The sequence below is a fragment of the Dreissena polymorpha genome, chromosome 5 (assembly GCF_020536995.1).
Source record: "Dreissena polymorpha isolate Duluth1 chromosome 5, UMN_Dpol_1.0, whole genome shotgun sequence".
In the NCBI taxonomy this organism is placed as follows: Eukaryota; Metazoa; Mollusca; class Bivalvia; order Myida; family Dreissenidae; genus Dreissena; species Dreissena polymorpha.
Genome location: NC_068359.1, coordinates 18,045,883 through 18,066,891, shown reverse-complemented (window position 1 = coordinate 18,066,891; position 21,009 = coordinate 18,045,883). Strand labels below are relative to the sequence as shown.

The 21,009-nt window shown below is 34.6% G+C and overlaps 2 protein-coding genes and 1 long non-coding RNA gene across 9 annotated transcripts in view; 2 read left to right on the top strand and 1 right to left on the bottom strand.

Annotated features, from left to right (window-relative positions):
* The window catches only part of LOC127882256 (solute carrier family 2, facilitated glucose transporter member 1-like), a 21,336-nt gene extending 13,331 nt beyond the window's left edge, over window positions 1–8,005 (top strand). For all 6 annotated transcript variants that reach the window (XM_052430813.1, XM_052430812.1, XM_052430815.1 and 3 more), the window contains exons 6-13: window positions 1,516–1,656; window positions 3,198–3,335; window positions 3,855–4,042; window positions 4,519–4,629; window positions 4,934–5,053; window positions 5,467–5,542; window positions 5,973–6,100; window positions 6,645–8,005. In XM_052430813.1, coding sequence (XP_052286773.1) covers window positions 1,516–1,656; window positions 3,198–3,335; window positions 3,855–4,042; window positions 4,519–4,629; window positions 4,934–5,053; window positions 5,467–5,542; window positions 5,973–6,100; window positions 6,645–6,857 — 1,115 coding nt within the window. In that variant the 3' untranslated portion in view covers window positions 6,858–8,005. The remainder of the gene's footprint in view (window positions 1–1,515; window positions 1,657–3,197; window positions 3,336–3,854; window positions 4,043–4,518; window positions 4,630–4,933; window positions 5,054–5,466; window positions 5,543–5,972; window positions 6,101–6,644) is intronic.
* A 5,704-nt stretch (window positions 8,006–13,709) lies between these two features.
* Window positions 13,710–21,009, top strand: part of LOC127882261 (vesicle-associated membrane protein 3-like) — a 43,825-nt gene continuing 36,525 nt past the window's right edge. The window contains exon 1 of one of the 2 annotated variants that reach the window (XM_052430822.1): window positions 13,710–13,821. In XM_052430822.1, coding sequence (XP_052286782.1) covers window positions 13,820–13,821 — 2 coding nt within the window. In that variant the 5' untranslated portion in view covers window positions 13,710–13,819. The remainder of the gene's footprint in view (window positions 13,822–21,009) is intronic. The other variant, XM_052430821.1, reaches the window with a different exon arrangement.
* On the bottom strand, window positions 14,331–17,037 carry LOC127882264 (uncharacterized). The gene is made up of 5 exons (XR_008050463.1): window positions 16,502–17,037; window positions 15,972–16,048; window positions 15,681–15,776; window positions 14,994–15,075; window positions 14,331–14,702 (listed from the first exon to the last, which is right to left on the bottom strand). It is a non-coding gene; the product is annotated as an uncharacterized LOC127882264 (long non-coding RNA).

Sequence of the window (21,009 nt, the reverse complement as noted above, 5' to 3'; positions counted from 1 at the left end):
TAGTGTGGATGAGTTTATCGTGCAGCTTCGTGTGTCTTGTTATTACACGAATACAAACGGATATAATGATGCACTTAACGAATATAATTAGCCCCTAGCAAATGTATACCATGTAAACAGTGTACAGTGAATGTTGGTGTGTGCTATCAATCGACAGGGTTCGACGAAGTTTAAATGTTGCTACACTGATGAATTAAAGGATAATTAAAAAAAATCTCAGCTCCATCTTTTATGTCACTATGTTCTAGTTTAGTAATTTATATTCCATCTTTAAATATACTAATTGTTATGAAAGCTACAAACGGGTCGATTTCTTTCAACGGATATATTAATTTATAATCAACTATCTGCTAAGATTTTGATGATTGGCGTTAACGAACGTAGTTTTAAGGCAAAAGGCATGTCAGAGATTGCACTATTCCCCTTCATTAACCTCATGTGGACTTCTACTTAGATTTTCCTGAGACCATGATTGCAAACTTCAGTTGAATACAGTATGCAAAGTAATGGCCACAGTGATGTCTCAGGCTCTTAACCCATTTATGCCGAGTGGACTCTCCCATCCATCTAAATTGGATCAATTTATTTCCAAAGTTAGGGATGTCTAGTATATTTATTTCTATATTTAAAATATTTCTTACAGAAATTCCTTTAAGCAAACAGCGCAGACCCTGATGAGACGTCGCATTATGTGGCGTCTCATCTGAGTCTACGCTGTTTGCCAAGGCCTTTTTTCTAGACGCTAGGCATAAATCGATTAAACAATAATTATACACTTGTATATGAAGTAATGTTGTTATCTCCGTCATAAGATAACACATACTTCCCTTGACAAGTTGACTCAACTTGTTTTTCCAAAAGAGCAAAAAGTGTGGTCGCAGTGCTTGCAGTTTCCTTTTGGTGTGAGACCGATTGGAGGAGTGTTTACTGTTGTTGCGCCCAATGCACTAATCCACATCAAAATCTTTTGTGATAGTTCTTTAAATTAATTTCTTTGAAAAAACAATAGCATAGTGCTTGTTCATTTTAACTTAAATTAGTATAAGATTAATTTACGCAGACACCATTTATCGTATTGTATAGATTGATGATTTTCATTATTAAATAATAATTTGATTGTTTTGTTTGGAATATGACTCAAGCTAAAAGGTTCGTAAGATCTGTGTTGAAATGGCCCTGAATCAATTTTGATTTCAAAACAAAACCTTTCCTTGTTTTTCTATTAGATAAGACGCTCTGTGGATTATGAATTACAAATATCAATATATCCAATGAATTAGAGGCTTTTAGGATACAGCTCGCGGTGCAGTTTTAATTACACCTAATCAATTGTCAGATGAATAAGATGTTTTGTGGATACTGCTAGTGGTGCATTTTTAAATACAAATAATCAGTTTTCCATATAATTCGAAACTTTCTGGATAAAATCGAGGTCTTTCGGATACGGCCCGGTGTGTAACTGTTTGTCCAAATAATTGAATTGGTGAAAAACCCATACCTTGGCGTTCTCCACAGGTATTAACATCAGCCTCGCGGCTCTCTACCTGGCAGAGATAGCACCCACAAAAATCAGAGGAGCGGTAGGCACATGTCACCAGCTGTTTATCACCGTCGGCATCTTGTTTTCAATGGTCCTTGGCCTTCCAGAGTTAGCTGGTAAGTGTATTTAAAATCTGTTTTATCGAATACTCGCCAGTATTATATTGTATAATACAAAGCGTGTTTAATGAGTGCGTTTCCCAAACATGATTTATAATAGTTTCTAAGATGCAGTCAATTTTATGCCGATGCCATGTCATTGATATGTAAATAATGACATTCGAGTAAACCAACTATTTTGTTGGTACTAAGGACAAAAAAATTGATTAGATGTTCGATGGCTTTGTCCCACAAACTAAATGGAAATAATAAAAATACTATAGTGATTATTCCAACCTTTCCAGCGTAAAGATGGAATAAATATTTTGTCAAGATGAAAAATATTTGCCAAACGCATTCATAGCTTTGTATATTGCCAATAATTATTAGAACTCCGCGTTACATCGTATAGCGGAGTACTTTTGTCCGGACGGACATGAGAAAACAAACCGGTTTTGCAAGTTTGTTTGTGCATGTCTATTTATAGAAATAAATAGCGTTCGATTTCAGTTCTAGCGAAGGCGTCTACGTGGCAACATCAAATTAAAATTCATGTTGTTGTTGTATACAAGATTATGTGTGTATATTTATGCATACGATTAAAAAAAATTTTTACGAATATGCTATGATAAAGGCCGTCATTCCTATATTCTGAAGAATGTACTAAGTGCATGGCTACGGTTCACACGTTTCTTCCTTAGTTGGGTGTTCCCACCAGAGAAAAGTAATGTGAGTTGTTCGTGGGCGACTAGCATTCTTGTGATGAATATAATGTTTAATCTGTAGTAAATCGAAAAAGAAAAGTACTTGATGGTAATGAGGTTCAATTTTGGAAAGTTATTTTAAATTTGAACCAGGCAAAATTTACTTAAAAATTACTACAGATTTTACCTGAGCATACACTTATGCACAGAATACAAATATGTGCATGAATTATACTTGTTAGTATAGATTAGAAGTTTTGTACCTGCTTTATTTAAAGCAAGTTTGTATTGAATCTCTGTGAACATGTCGCCACAATATATGCGTCTCTCGCAAATCGCACAACATAGTTGTTGTTTATGTTTGTTTGAAGCAAAGTTAGGACTTTCACGTGAATATAATGATTTAATTGACTATTGTTTATTATTGTAAAAATATTAAAAGTAAACAGTCGTTTTAACCAAATTGAATCGAAAAACAACGGAACTTAATTTGAAAATTGCACGTGCCGGGAAAATAGACAGGTGCGGGCATAAACTATTTATATTTAATTTTATGAATTTTAGTTGCGTCAAATTCGACAATTATGCAATCATTTTTTGCGGCCTAAATTTATATTTTGTTTTTGAAACGTATTGACTATATGTTTGAAACATCTAAATGTGTTATATGTACATGACAGATTCCATAATATCAAGCAACGCTTTTAAAATTTATTATTCTTATTATATGGCCTAAATTGGCACGAAATCAGCCAAACAAGTTTTCTCCTTTTACACACATAGCCAGCATATTGGCTACCTGCGACATACCCATTATGCTTACACCTAGTTTATATTATCTATAATCTGTTTCAGGACGTTGGAGCACATGGCCAATCGTGTTTGCATTTAACGCTGTACCTTCCATTATCTGTCTGATATTTTTCCCGTTTTGTCCGGAGAGCCCCAGATTCCTGCTCATAAAGAAGAACGACGAAGCAGGGGCCAGACAAGGTTTACCGCTTTTTTTTATTTACACAAAGAGTATTAGACACACTAGCAATACCCTTGGTTATGACAACCAATGACAATTTTTCCTGAAACCCAATACAAGAATTTATGGATTAAAATGTTTTTACACAAAAAAAGGCAAAGATTTATGAAAAAATACTCTTTAATTTCGTCATTCAAAATGATCTTGATTATCATTTAGGCCCCTGCTTAATGATCTTATTCTTATTGTGTACGCTTTTTATACTTTCGATTTTATCGAAAGCCTTATCTTTATATAGAGTCTTGAGTCCGAATTAAGGGAAGAACTGGTACATGGCTTCAGATTAAAGAGATCGTGTAAGCGCCATCAAAGTGATAGCAGGCCGTCATATAAGCCACTTCACTCATGCAATTTTAGTTTCGTTATTTGTGAATACACAAGGATCAACCATGAAGTATTTCTTAATTGTCGTGCTATCCTACGCATGAAACTGCCGGATAAATAGCGACACATCGACAATTATTTATTGATTTATTAAGCACTGAAGAAATTACGTGGCCACGACTTCATCAATGATGAAATGGAGGAGATGCGTATTGAAGCACGTAAGGCGAGTGCGGTAAAGAACTTCTCACTGAAGGAGCTGTTGACGACACCAGACCTGAAACTACCGGTCATCATCGCGTGCTTTCTGCAAGTGGCGCAGCAGTGGTCCGGAATCAATGCCGTAAGACGAAATGGTCGCATCCTATTTCAAATGCAATCTTGTAGGACGGGAATCAGTAGCCTTATTGATATTCTATGGCGAAATGCTGATGTTTATTCATGTTGATTTGCTGTCATTTTTCGTGTTTTATACGTTGTGCTGTTATGAAGTGATATTAGCACTTTGTGGTCTGTTTACAGTTCACACTAGCTGATGCATACGGATGTTTGTATTGTTTTATATTTGTAAGCATTGTCTGATAAGTATAGACGTTGTCTAGAACAAATTTGTGTAGCGTTTCAAAGTGTTTTTTTCTCTACAAAAAGGCGTCCACGCAATAGAATTTGTCAACAAGTGATCGAGTTAACATTTATTTCGTTAATCCAATTATTATTCTATCAATATGTTATTCAATTTGTGTGATTGGTGTCTTTTGATCTGTGCTTAAGTTCATTATTTTCAATTGTAATGTTACTTTATCGAGTGTTATGTTTTAGGCGATGTCCTACTCAAGTTTCATTTTTTCCCAAGCCAACGTTCCCTCTGCAACGATTCCATACGTGATTGTGGGCCAGGGAGCTATAAACGTCATAAGTTCTATCTTTGCGGTTGGTATTCAGGCACACTCATATCAAGTGTTCACTCGGGCAATGTGTAAAAAAACAGAAACCAGTATAAATTGTCCAGCAACTTACATCAATACACATATCGATAGTGAAGGACTTTACGTGTGAACGCTTCACTTACTTTGAAGCGATGATCAAACAGTTCATAAAATGTCATCATCCTCTTTTATATGATCATACCTCATGATGCAAACCTGTTAAATTCTTTATTTGGTGCATTAAAATCATCCGTCGAATCAAGATCTGCTTTATTAGCTCGGTTAATTATATGTTGATATCTGTACAGGTACCATTGATGGAGAAGCTTGGGCGACGTCCGCTGCTAATATTCCCAATGGGAGTCATGGTGGTATCCTTCATAGTGCTGACAGTTTGTCTCAACCTGCTCCAGTTAGACGCTTTTTCGGTACATAACATTTGTTTTTATATATGTATATGGCAACATACTTGAACTGATAGGTAAGGAGCGTTTGTTGTCATTATTCCTTTATGTACAACATAATAATATAGACATATATAGCATGTTTGTTAATTTATGAATGTGTTTGTATGCCATAAATGGATGAAAAACGCACAATACTGTTGACTCGTAAATAAAAGCATTACGTGTATACATATTTTGCCACTCACAAGCCACCGTATGTTTATGCCATTTAATACATAACATATTGATTCGAAAACATCACACAAATATATATATATACAGTATCACATGCATAATAATTATCATTGTCCTAAGCTGTTTTATCGTATCATAAAATGTGATCAACTCAAAACGTTAATTAATACACATTTCGTCTGTTTTTTCACAATCTAAAGGAGCAAAAGATGACGCTGGCCATCGTATGCATCATAGTTGTACACACGTATGTGATCGGATTTGCACTAGGACTGGGTAAGTAGTATAATGTTTTGTCCTTCACTTTTAAGCCACAATAAGTCGTACAAGTATTCTGTATTGAAATCAAATGTCACTATTGCTTGTGTATGCCATGTTCTCCTTTAGGCCCAAATATCGCTCTTACTTGTTCACGTTATGCTCTCTTTTTGGCCTCAATCCCACGCTTGCTTGTGGATGTCGTGTTTTCTTTAAGATTCGAAATCTCAATATTGATTGTTAATGTCAGTTTGTCTTTGAAGTCCAAATCCAACTACTCCGGTAAAGTTATTTGATATCATATTCCATTTAAGGCCAATTTCCCACTCTTTGTTATGTGATGTTATATACACTGTCAAGGCAAATTTTTTTCATTTTCTCTTGGTGAAATATTCTCTTATTTCCGAATTCGCACTCTTACAAGATGATGTCATATTCCGTATTTCAGGCCCAATTCCGTTCCTAATAGGCGGTGAGATCTTTCGACAAGCTCCTCGAGCGGCTGCTATGAGCTTGTCCTTGGCATTTAACTGGGTGTGCAACTTCATCCTCATGTTGACATTCCGTTTCATTCAGGTAAGAATTCGTTGGTTTAAACGCTTGATTCGATTTAACCAAATACATTTTTTTTTTATTCCAAATCATCGACACAATGTTAAAGACAAGACAATGCCCCCAAGAGGCGGGGGGGAGAGTAATTTGTCTGATAGGACCATAATGAAACTTTAAAATTCCTAACAAACTTCAAGTAAAATGTTCAGACAAAGCATCATAAAATGTACTCAGAACTAGTGTACTTACGATATATTTTTATTTGCTCAAACACGATTCAAGTCAAGAGCGGGTCATTTGTCACTTTCTTTTATGGCTAAATTGAAACTGTGTTAACAAAAGGGACAGGGCAGTTTTGCTTTTATGGCTACAGTAAAGCCTTTAAATTGGTAGCAATCTTAATGTAGCATGTCTAACCCAATCTTTAAATTTGATCAGAATATTTGTTAAAATGAAATATCGGCCGAGTTCGAAAATGGATATGGCAAGACTTCCTCCTTCTTGCATTATATGTGCGCTTAGGAATGTACGTACTTAGGTTAATAACATGTCTTTTTAACATTAACAGAAAGGTATCGGTGCGTATACGTACCTCATCTTCATAGTCATCCTCGTCATTGCGATCATCTTTATTGTCATATTCGTGCCCGAAACCAAGAACAAGACCTTCGATGAGATTGCGCAATCCATCGCCTTTGGAAGGGCATCAAGATCCGGAGGTCTTGCCGTGCAACGCGACGAGGAGGAGATGAAACCTATGAGACGCAAATCAAAGGATTAAATTATTTTGTTTAGAAACACTATTTTGAAATTAAGAATTAGGTTGTGCATTCTTGTTGTGCATTATATGGCATTGCTTAGACATATTATTTTGGCATTCAGCATACGATTGTGCATTGTATAGCAATGTTTAGACGCATTTTTTAAATTTCTAAATTAGGTTGTGCATTCTTGTTTTGCAGTGTATAGATTACGCTATATAAGTGACCACTTTAGAAAGCTTGGTCATTAATCAAGCTAAGTATCTTCTTTTTAAAGGGACTTTTTCAAAGAATTTGGCATGTTTTGAAGTTTGTTATTAAATGCTTTAAATTGATAAATGTTAACATTGGATATATAAAGCTCCAGTTAAAAATCGAGAATAAATTTTTAAAAAGAAAGAAAAGGTAAACCTCAGCAGGGCTCGACTGGTTGCCTGCAAAGTGGAGGTGAATATATGCATCCCAAAATTAAACATTGAACAGGATTAAAGCTTGTCGTTGAAAACAATTAAGACATGCAGTCCACGAATTTTGAATCAAATGACTATATGCCATTGTGTATTTTCATAATGTTGGTATTGTTACGTATGCTTTAATTTTGTGTTCCATACCACTGGTTAGTTTTTAGATCCGTGCACTTGTCATTGTTAAATATCTAATGGTAACATATGTGTCAATGCGAGTAATTTTACATTGAACTTGAAACATTTGTGTTTAAAATACAACAAAAAAAGCATTTTCGAATTAACACAAGAAATGTGTGTACGCCCCGTGGTTTTCGAAGGATGAATGTAGTTATAATTCAACAGGTTTTGTTCTTGCACATCAATCGCTGTACGGCTGTGTCCGGTGAGTTGGGTGATGTGTGTGTGCTCGTCGGTGAAAATGAGTGCGAACCCTTCGCTTCTTTTGTGTGTTGATAGGCATACAATAAATGAATTATTGCTAGTTACATGTTTTTCTATGCAATCACCTGAAAATCACAGATAAACTATCACAAGATAGTTTCATTCAGTTTTGGTAACAGTTGTGATCTTTTATCGTCGGAATGTTATCAAAATATTCTTATTTTATTTTTCCTCAGCTGAGTTATTTCTAATAATGCGGCTCTTATGAGAAGAAATGAAATAAAATGCTGCATATTGAATATTATAATTTTCATGACTTATTTGCGTTGGTTTTCATGATTTATTTCCCTTATTTTATTTTATATAACTCGTTATTCGAGTGTATTAAATAGTTTTATACCGGTGATATATCCAGATCTCAAATACATGGAAATGAACATGCTAGTATTGAATGTTTATTTGGCTTGTTTTTGTTAGTGTTATTTTTCTCTTCATTACTTCTCTTTATTGCAAATGAAGAAAGACAATGCTACTCATAATAACATAAGTGTACACAAACTTCATTTTAAACTGAAAAACGTCTATGTGAGTCCCCAATTTTAAGCACAATGGTGATTGCTCAAATGATAATTAAAACGAAATGTTAAAAGCGCAGTTCTCTGCATTTTGAGTACAATTGGTAGAATTGGAGTCGCCGTGTAGTAGTTGGTATGGTGCCAACCTAGCGACGGTGACGTGGCGGGTTTGATCCCCATGGTGAGAAAGTTCTTTGGATTTTCCCCTTAAACACCATGTACTTGTTCTACACAGGAAAGAGAATCGAGAGCGTTTCAATATGGTTTCGACTTTTAATGCAGACGACCTCAAACAAATTGGTTTAAACTAACTTATGAGTGTGTGTATTCATAACAAATGCGACTCATTACTGCAGCCATAACGATGATAAAAAAGCTTAAATAAATCGATGAATCTTTCACATGTGTATGACGAAATTAATAGTTTGTATGCATGATGTTAGATTTCTTATTTAAATGTGGCTATGATAGAGACTTTACACATAAATCCCACTGAAGACATTCCTTTATAGCATATTCCGTTTTGTGTATTATGCGATATTTTAAAGGCGTATCGAATGCAACATTGGTATTTGAGCTTCGCTGACGAAAAAATGTATCCGCCGTTTGTTGTTTATACAAACACGCGTTTGGCCTAGGATTTTATCCGGTCCTTTCAATTTTTATTTACGCTGCAAAGTCAAACTGAGCACAACAATGTCTGACTTGTTCCAATCTCAAATCACGGTCGTCAATATGATGATCGCCACGTGATAATGATTATTTTAACTATTAGTTTTTTGTAGTAATGTTATTAATAAGCCTCTTATTTATGTCTATTCTGACTTTCATGTTTAAATGCAGAATATATATAACAAGTTCAATTAGGTAGACTAATGCACTGTTTTGCATTAAGAAAGAAAACGATATTGAATGATTTTTCGTCCGAATGCCGTGGTTACCGTTAATTCATATCCGATGTACGAGGAGTTTGATGGAAAGTGGCAACCGCGCGCAGAGATTCAACTGGAACCAGAGTAGCTCGACCAAATCCCTTACGTAATAACCAACCACGTGATGATAGCCGAGCCATGTAGAACAATAATTTCCCCGTTGTTATTTTTACTTTTTTCAATGTATGTAATTTATTTTTGTATTATGAACCTTAACTTAGACACTATTTTCAAAATATTTAAAGAAATTATACTACTTTTTATATTGAAATACTTAACCAAAAAAATCATGGTTATGATTTCTTGTGATGACGGAGATTGTATGTGAGAGCATGGAACGACAACACTGCGTGGAGATTGGGAAAGTGGTACGATACTGTTGTATCAGTAGGTAGCAGGCAACTCTAGACGAATTGCATATCTCGATCTGAAGATGGATGACAAAATGGCCATACATCTTGTGGAAAAACATCTTTAACCCATTTATGCCTAGCGTCTAGTAAAAAAGGCCTTGGCAAACAGCGTAGACCCAGATGAGACGCCGCATGAAGCGGCGTCTCATCAGGGTCTGCGCTGTTTGCTTGAAGAAATTTCTGTAAGAAATATTCTAAATATAGAAATAAGTGTACTAGACATCCCTAATTTTGGAAATAAATTGATCCAATTTAGAAGAATGGGAGAGTTCACTAGGCATAAATGGGTTAATCAGTCTATTGTTTCCATGTTCTACAGTGATGCTGACATCGCGTGTGTTGACTTGCGTGTGTCGGCAGATGTTTATGGATCGGTCAAAATCTTTAGCGACAATTTTGCAGGCAACACCAAATTTAGTGATTCAAAACCGGCCCCAATTAAATATCGTGTACATAAACGTGGTAAATGATTATGTAAAAAGATTAAGAAATTAATGAATCGGAGCGTCTTTTATAAATTGATTGCAATATTAATGTCAGCGCGTAATGTATAGTGCAAAACGTTTGTGTAAAATTAATGAATTTATTTGTATAAATGAACTATGATTAAGTAAAATGAGTGAACGTGTTTGCCATTTTTTATGTAGAAAAACAAGTTTGAACTCATTTGTTTATTAATTGTTATTAGTTGATGCACTGGGTACACTTATCTTTGTAATAAAGCGTAGACGAGTACATTAAATATCAAAAGCATGTTAAGAGTTGAAAACTGATGCGATAGTAATTAGCTCCAATGGTCATTATGTCATTATATTACTCATTCCATACAAAAATTGCGACACCTCAATGGTTTCTCATGATGAAATGAGTGGGAATATCAAATTAGTTTGCATTTATCATGGTAACCATAGTTCTCGCATGTATTTTAATATTTCTGGTATAGCCAACTCAATTTCAAAGTTTGGTAACTTGCTTTTTAAACCATAAAACAATTCACTACAGTTAACATTTAGATAAAAAAGAGCGACTGTGGATCAATTATAATTTTAATAATATTCATTTATCAATGCCTAGAAAATAAACTCAATTCACGCCGGTCGCCCATTATAGGACATACTGTATTGACAATGTCAGAAATTGTGTTGTTAAATTATATATAATTTTATTTAAATAAAGTACAAGATACACAATTCACGGCATGAACATGGTATAAAAAGTAAGTTTCTATCCCTGATTGCTCTGTTACTTAAATGAAGTAATTTAATTGTGTAAAGGCATTATCGTGAATATGGAAGTGGCAGAAAATGTGTTATTCCAATGTTGTTGAGACGCGGATCAACCTATTAACCAATTAGGAATAAACTTTTTGGAACACCACAGGAGGTGTCGGCATTTGGCTTATTTTAGAAATTGTTTATACATTTTCAAAAATGTTCAGGCACCAACAGATGCTCCCCCATCCCCTATGCATGCTTAACAACGAATCAGGTTTTTATTATCTTGTTTCAAAATGGGAAATAGTCAGCGGCAATATTATCGAAATGCCCTTTACCATCTCTGATGACATGGTGCTGTAGTCCTTTTCCTGTAAAAATATATATATAGCGAAACGCATAATGTCACCATCGTATAAGCATAGCTTAGAATACATTCTATGTTATTATAAAAATTTTATGAGGTCTTATTTTAAGCACATAACCTGAATATTTATATTAAAAAAAATCCTATCTCCCAGTAAAGAGAGAAGGTGTGTGTTCACCAATAATATTATCTTCTGTAAAGTACCGTCAAGTTTTCTTGATCGAAGGCATTTGTACTTCGTATTGAGGATATTTAAGCACAATAATTTCATCTTTATTTATAAAATCAACCCGTAACGGTGTTCTGTTCTGCGTAACAAGACAGACAGACAGACAGACAGACAGACTTTTTTATTCAAGACTTGCACATAGTACATCGTCTAAACACATATATTTACAACTAATATGTCAACATGTTAAGACATCCATATTTCCGTATTTTGTGAAGAGAAAAAAAAAGAAGAAAAAAAAACAAAAAAAACATAACAACAAAAAATCCACCGTTGTGAAAAAGGTGTTAAGTTAACATAAATGATCATACCATTTCTATAGTGGAGATGAGCAAATATCGAATATGTTTTGATTTTTCAAGACGGTGGCTAGCGCTTTTCTTGACGTGACGTCACTAGTTTTTTGTTCGCGCGTGGTGTTTCCCATAAAAAAAATTCAACCCTCAAAATATTCAAAAACTAGAATATTCCCACATATTACACATGCACATTTTTTGTGTGGAGAATATTTTTTCTGTGATTTGTGTTTTGTGTATTTGAGAAATGTTAACCATTATGTTGTTTATTTTATTACTCTCTGCTTGACAAATTTGAATAATTAGATCTTAGGTATTATCCATTTCAGATTTTTCATTTCAATTCATGATCTTGTAAATAAGCCGTCATATATTGACGTATATATTTGGAAAACCGTGAAAAACTGTTATATACTCACATATTATATGTCTCCATTGCACATGAAGAGCAAAAATTAGCCTAGATATTATGTCATCGGATTGATGACGTCAATAAGCAAATCGAAGAAGCTTGACAAAAACAACTGTGACGCAGTTGTAAGAAACTTACACACATGAAAAGTCTAAACCTAAACATATGGCTTACATTTCCATGTTCCGTTAAATCCTAAGGATTCTTTCAACAATTATTTTTTAGCATTTCGAGTCCAAATAGAATTATAGTTTTACGCATTCTTCTGATTTCGTACATTTGTATAACGTCTTGCTAAACCAGGCATACAAAACTTGGGTGATTTCCCCATTCAATGCGTAATTTATAAATGAAAAACATGTCATTTATACATGTAATTTATAAAACATGTAAGCTGCATGATTTAAGCAATCAATTCATTAAAAGAAGGTTTAACATATTAAAAGGCAGGTGGGATTGCAAAGCAGTATGGATAGATCTACAAGTTTGCTCTGATCATGAGCGTAGCTGTAGCTAAAAATAATTATATAATACTTTGTACATTTACGCACACATTAATATACTTTTGACCCTATTACTTACGTGTTTCGGTGAACATATCAATTAGAAAAGGAGTGTTTGGTTGTGCAATATTGCAATACACATAGCTAGTGTCAGTCTTCATCATATAAGAGCAGTCACAGAATTAAACAGATTGTCTGCCGACAACTTTTAAAATCGGCCTTAATTTATATACAAATGTTAAACCGAATATTACAAATGATTTCTGTGTGCAAAGATTTTTTAATGTACACCAGGGACCTATACAAACATGTTTGTATAGGTCCCTGTGTACACACGTTTCGTGCAGTCCATTTGAATTGAAAATCTGTATCAGCTTTATTTCAAAAGCTGACAAAATTTGAAAAAATAAATTAATGAGTCGATGGGAGTGACCCGGATTCAATTTCAACAATAGGCGAATGGCATGCGAATACAAAAAAGTGGGTTGTCGTCATACTGAACAGGTGAGGTCTCCTTCGGGGTTTTCCCATCCATCCAAACAAAAGCACAATACCATAGCTATCAGTAACCATGAAAATATGCATTATTGCTTACATCATGCGCGGACAAGCCTCGTCAAGATGAAAGTACTTAACTTAACTAAAATTGTTTAAGAAGCTATAGTATGTATACAACTAAAATATTAAAATATAATTATAATACATACTAGAGCAGCACGCAAACGAAAAATATTGGGAGTAAGTACAACAAATCAATGTATATGCTTGAAAAAAATCCTCTGTATGTGGTACGTACTTTAACGATATTTTGAAAAATAGTAACCCATCGGCACACTTATAATCAGGAAAACAGTCTTACTTAAATTAATATAATTATGTTTCTGTTTTCAATCACATTTATATATGCGAACTATCGACAACATAAATGTACAGTGATTTTGTATTTTCTCTGTCAATCGCTCAGTTGGGTTTGCGCAATCCCAATATCCAATGTTACCGATGCACATTATTTGGGCTACTGCTATCTAGAGTATCTTAAATCTTTAATTCAACCCGTAAGAGAACTAATGTCCGCACAATACACAGGTCGTTTCGCAAACTCCCGGATGTCGATTTCGGTGGCCATTTTGTAATTCATAAACAGTTCTGACAACGATTTGTTTTTCTTCGGAAAAAATACTTTCTCATTTAGAATGTAAGTATATATTTGAAGAATACATCTTGATTTGTATGACTTAACATACCGAGAGCAATAATTGCCACTGATATTTTGTATTTCATTGGAAAATAATAGGATGACCGCGGAAGTGTAACGGGCACTGCGCTCTTGCATAGTTTAAAATTTCACAGTTAGACTTAAACAGCGATTTTGAATTTAAAATTGCTTAAAAAATATATATACAATTTATGTTTTATAGAAATACACTGGAATAAACTGTGAACAGTTTGTTAGCTACTGACAGCGTTGTCAACTCTTATATGAATAATTATTTATTCAGGCATGATTGATTTTTAGGTTACACTACAAGATGTCTGATTCATACTCATGTGAAAGTGGCCAGTGTTGAACAGACACGATTGCAAAATAGCTAAAAGCAATCAAATTGCAACTTATATGTCTGCAGACTTAACTTTGTAATTGGAATCATTAGGAGTGAAATCATAAGTGACTTGATAGTTATCAATATCATGACAGAGCCTGTCAGTAGCAATAACCACTGATTTTGAAAATTGACATAAACCCAGTAAAATTATACATTTTCTGATAGATATTAGTAAACCATTTCCAAATATGTATGGTTTGTCTATCTTACATTGTCTAAAGTAATGTTAGTGAATGCGGAAACATTGAAAAATCCCATGTGTAAAAATTGTCATTTTTCATTTTTTCAAAATAGTCAACCTGGGTGTATAATTTGTTTAAAATAATGATTTAAGAACACATTTTTTATCCAAACTTTTAATAATTCATTACAGATACATTTCAGCTATGTTAGATGTCCTTGCAATTGGATGGTCCGGCAGGATTCTGGTCTGAAACACGTTACCCCCCACCAACCCAGGACCCAAAAATTCCTGAAATAGACAATACAAAGTTGATTTTTCTAAATTGCAAATGTGCATGTGATTCAATATCACAGTTGAAATAATGTACAACAAAACAAGAATAAATGTTCAAAAAACAAAAACTTATTTGGTTAGTATTTAAAAAAAAAACATTATCCAAAACATGTACAACTGCCCCACCCACCCAATACAAATGTGATACAACCTGGTATTTAAGAACATTTTCTAAGTAATATTATTTCTCTTAAACAAAGTTTTATTTATGAATTAGCAGTTAAATTGAACAGGAAAAACACTTACGGTTGAATATGCAGCCAGTAATCTGAATTCTTATCCAAAATTCTGATATGTCGGTTGATTAGGAATGGCAGCACCAGGAATTCTAAAAGATCGACAATGCATTGCTAAATTAAATCTTATATACTTTTGTAAGATGAAACAGAAACACTATTTGTTAGAATAGTTTAACACACACCTATTCAAAAAAAGATAAACATATAATAAAATAATTAAAAAAATATTATAATAATTACTGTAAGAAGTTTCGAACTCATAATAGGCGAATGTATGTAACAGCTCAATATCTTTAAACAACTTCTTGGATTTAGTAAATCATTGTCGATACATTAATTAAGAGCTTGTTTTCTTCATGAAAGGAACTCCAAAGATGCTGAAATATAATAGTGCACTGCATGCAAATATTAATTAAGTGATACTGACAAACTGAAAGAACAGAACATTTAACCGCAAATGTTTTCTACAAGCTTTTACTGATTCAATGTTTCTTTTTTCAAAGTTTGCTAAAAAATCATGCTGAGATCAAAATTAGCCAATTGTAAGGGCATTTAATATTTCATCCATTTAAGTCATCTTTTTAATGTAGCGCCATATGATGAAATAACTGGAATTCCTTTGCCAACTGAAGTAATTTCCAATTTAATTTTAATAGTAATATTAAAATTAATAATAAGATGCAGCCACACATACTGTTTGTCAAAAAGGCTGTTGAACAACTGATCTTTCACTGGAATATTCCTGTCAACCAAAAGGTGAAGGTGGTTGTGTCTCGTCAGAGTCAGATATCTATGCAAATGAACAGACACATTCATATTTTTGTCATCATACTTACAAAGTACATTTCCAACAATAATATTATTTCTTACAGTAGGGGCATGTGTATATTCTGTATTATTAAATAATTAAGTTTTAATTCAGGATATAATTGTTAACCATCAAATTCAATGTCTTCAACATGCAACTGCTTAAAATGTTACTTACCACAATGTAACTGTGCTCATGTATTTGTGAAATCCCATCATAATCACTGTCCAATAGATCTTTGTCAGTCATGTTCTCTATAAAATAACAAGTAAATAAAATAGAATTTCAATACCGGTATGCACAAAACCTGCGACACATAATAACCGAGTCTTAGCATTGCATCCTCAATTTTGCAAAGGTTAATTCTAGAACCTAACCTTTATATATAATAATATCCATTTATTTTTTGTATATTAATATTGTAAATGAAATAAGAACTGAAATTAATTATAGCAGTTTTAACACGTTAACAAAACTAATAATGAGATGGTGTGCGAATTATAATGCTCCCTAAATGTATAATCAACTTAAAACTAATAACGTACCTTAGCTTTTAAGTTTATGATTATGATCAATCACAGAAGTTATATTTTACATTTGTTACAAATGAAGACAAGTCCGGTACGACATGGCGCGGGTACGATCTGGAACAGATTTTCTTTGACATAATTAACACAATAATTTAGGTGATTTAAGTGAATTCATACCTGCATCGATACCAAATGAGACGATTTCTCTTCCTGCCAAACAAATACTGTGTTTATCGTACCGATATCCGTAAAACTGCTCAAAAGATCGCTCCCGAATTCACCGTAACAACAATGTAATAATTCCGCGTAAAGGGGAGTAACTCTACTGCACAGGAATAGTGGTGTTGGAAATAAATAAATATATATTATTTCACGCGCATATACCTGATTCAAATGGTTAGAATTTATTAAAAAACACAATAATTGATTTATTAAAAGCTAAATTTCAAGTGAATCTGCCTTCTTTCTGCAAAATATTGGCCTTCGAATTTTTTACTTTCACTTTTGAGCAATGATTTTTTATTTTCCGGTCATGGCAAGGTCAGATACTGCTTATTTGGACATATCTCCTCCCACATATGCAAATTTTTCATTTGGATTACTTCTTTCATGCTCGTAGTGAAGCGTTAAAAACACCCTACATTTTTCGGTCAACTTTTTGCCTGAACACCGATTGCGCAATAATTTGCATAGCAGGTGCGTGGTTATTGCTACTGTCAGAGGTTTTTGCATGTTTAACATATTGGTTACTAAACTTACTTAGTTAGGAATTATTAATTTACACACATTGCTTGCTAAGTAAGGATAAGGAACCAGACGGTAAAGACCAGATTTTCAGACCATATGGCGCTCATTTGCAGACCATACAAACCATGTCTGAAAAAAATATGAGTTTCTTATTCTGCATAAAAAATAAAATTCACATAACATTTAGTGCTCGGACTCCAGCTAGCAATAAAAAGAGGGGCGATGCGCCACTGTAAAATTTGACCCCCCTATAAAGCGCCCTTCTATTTTTCTGTTAAATGCCCATTTGGTGAGTTACCTTCTATCATAAGTTACCAAACTCTGGTTACTCAACTTGTAAATAATAATTGCACAATCTCACAGTGGGGTACACATTATCTGTGAGGCATAGATAACTTAGTATCGATATTTTCGTCGCTGTATACACCTGTGTGTAGCTTGAGAATTTATGACGCAGGGAAAAAACTTTGCGTTTGGTGTCACGGGCTGTAATTTCGGCTGCAGTCCCCCGCCTGAAAAGTATATTTTGTTCCCCCTAAAACTGATTTTTCCCCCTCAGAAAATGTAAAAAAAAAAAGCACTGATTTATAGTTGAAAATTGTTGTTTGCTGTTTTTTAATTGCCGACTCAAAAGTTTTTTCTGTTATAAAATCCGCATTCGAATTTAACCCTTTCCCCGATAGATGCGTATAATCCCGAGTCTATCGATTCCCCGATACATGCGTTTATTACCGTCTCTTTCGATTACCGTATACATGCGAATTTGGCCGTGTCTATCCATTACCCGATAATCCCGTATATTCCAAATGTCCATTTTCAAATGCAAATTCTGATTGATATTAACGACAAAAGTGCTCAAGAAAACTCATAAACACAAACATCCGACATTTTTCTAAAATGTCAAATAAATTTCGGCATGTTTCTATTTAAAGATTTGATGAAATAGGTGTCCAATCGGGACAATGGTATTCAAATTAGCGTAAATAACATAATGTGGTGTGCGCACATCGTATACAGTTAATGTTCTGTTACAAATTGTAGCCAGAAATAAATACATGTATATGCCCATGATATTTTCGTGTCAGGTCTTTGTTTGGACAAAAAGAGCGCGAAAATAGGCGCGGGTGTATTTATTTATAACAAAAACTGCGTAGCGCAGACAGCAACGTAAAAGCTTCGTAGTGAATTTCCATTTAAGTATTGGGGCATCTCCCAAATGATTTTGACATTTTCCTGAATAAAATAAAAGTAATAAACGCTGTTACGCCTGTATCATTTTCATATTTTAGTTCCTTCAATATTGCAACAATTATTATCCCCACGCTTTTTGAAAAAAAGGTGGGGATATTGTGGTGATCTCCGCCGTCCGTCCGTCCGTCTGTCCGTCCGTCCGTCTGTCCGTCCGTCCTGGCCACTATCTCCTCCTACACTAAAAGCACTAGAACCTTGAAATTTACACACATGGTAGCTATGAGCATATGTGCGACGGTGCACTATTTGGAATTTTGATCTGACCCCTGGGTCAAAAGTTATAGGGGTTGGGGTGGGGCCGCGTCAGAAATTATCACTCATTTTTTTAGGTTATTTTACATTTACTTCTTTATTTCTACACCGATTCACTTCAAATTGATACTGGACCTCACCTATGACAATACGGTCAATCTCAACCATGCATGGCCCCATTCCCAACCCTGGGGCGCCCCGCCCACATAGGCCACACCCACCAAAAATTTCCATTTACTATAATTTTTTCATTTCTACACGGATTCACTTCAAATTGATACTGAACTTTTGTTATGACATTAGGGTCAATCTCAACTATGCATGGCCCCAATCCCAACCCTGGGGCGCCCGCCCACATAGGCCACACCCACCAAAAAAATCCATTTACTATAAAAAAAATTTAGGTTATTTTACATTAACTTCTTCATTTCTACACTGATTCACTTCAAATTGATACTGAACCTCTCTTATGACAAAACGGTCAAACTCAACTATGCATGGCCCCGTTGCCAACCCTGGGGCGCCACGCCCACATAGACCACACCCGCCCAAAATTGCCTTTTACTATAATTTCTTCATTAATACACTGATTCACTTCAAATTGATACTGAACCTCTCTTATGACAATACGGTCAATCTCAACTATGCATGGCCCCATTACCAACCCTGGGGCACCCCGCCCACATAGGCCACACCCTCCCAAAATTGCCTTTTACTATAACTTCTTTATTTTTACACCCATTCACTTCTAATTGATACTGAACTTCTCTTATGACAATACAGTCAATCTCAACTATGCATGGCCCCATGATCAACCCTGGGGCGCCCTTGGGTCAAACATGCGGCGTGGGGATACGCGTCGGCCTCTGCCGCGCCATTTCTAGTTGTACTGTATCTGATTGCACGCAAAGTGCCGTGTACAGTTCATGAATATTCTTTTACAACGACCAATTAACACCATCATCTATATTTAGATTTTATGCAATATGTACAAGTCATTTTCTGGAAATTGGGAGAAAGTAAAAGTGATTTTTCGAAAATAGACCAACGTTTTTTTCCAGTTAATTTGTCATAATTATTTATATTTTATGTTGTCTGTGTATGTTTGTTTGGTTCTCATTTATCTTATAAAAATTAATATCGTAATGATAAATGTTTAAATCAAGTCCCGTTTCCGAGATCACTTACGAGAATTACTTCGATATATTTACTGACATATAAAATCATGGTTTTGGCAGACGACACGTGCTAATCTAAAGTTGGTGTTTTTGTAATACACAGGATATTGGATTATCGCTGCTTGATTGAGCAATAAAACAAAGACGCAGTCGGCGGTTTTCAGTAGGCCTTTTGTACTGACCAACATAATAATTAATAATGCATGTGCTTATCTAACATTAAGGGATAAAACACACGGGATACTAGACACTTTGGGCCATAAAACGCAATCCCGGTGGCTTTTTTCAGTAGCACACGTGTCCAGAAACTAACGAGTTCGAGTAATAAAGCACAGAGATTATGATCTGAAAACTGCATGGAGTCTGAAATAAAAACAAAATGCCGAAAAATCAAAAGATTCAGGGCTAGCGCTGGCCCAAAATATCTTTGAGCCACCCAGATCTATGGGAGGTCCGGGGGCATGCCCCCCCCTGAAAAATTTTTGGATTCTGGATTATCTGTGGTGCGTTTTGGGCCTATTGCCAACCAGTTTTTGTTTGTTTAAAATAACAATATATACAAGCACATGTCACATCTCATAATATACAGCACATCACAATTTTCATAGTTATAGAGATATTTTCATACAGCACATTTTTAACAACATGATGAATGGCATGTAAAATACAAGCATACATTTCATTCACAAAATACATTGCAAACAAATCCTGCTATACACAGAGAACAAAGTCATGACATGTATCATTATTATATCATTATTATTCTGCGCTGTTTTTTACAAGGATAGTGAGTCTTATGTCCGAAATTTACGCAACTGCGGAAAGCGTCTGAATCGTTCAGAACTGCTATTTTTGTTAATGTTTTGTTTCATTTACATTTTTTCTAGTCAATTAATGCTTTATTCAAAATGCAGTCTTTAGTTTTAAAGGAATATTTATATGCAGGGTTGGCACCAATCGACCGCCCCCGGTTTTAACCGGCGGTTTTTACCGGTTAAAACCGCCCCGGTCAATACTCCCGATGTGGTCATTACTGGTCAATACTGGTCAATTGAACTTTACCCCCAATTTTAATTTATATTCCATGCCTAATTAAACAATATTGATAATATAAATTAAACAGACATGTTGCAAATAATGTCTTAAGCTATTAATACCCACTATTTTATACCTGTTCATGCAATTTGTAGGCCAATCTCTCAAAATTTTGCAAATAAGTCAAAGTTGGTCAATTGGATTTTTCTGGTCGATTGAACT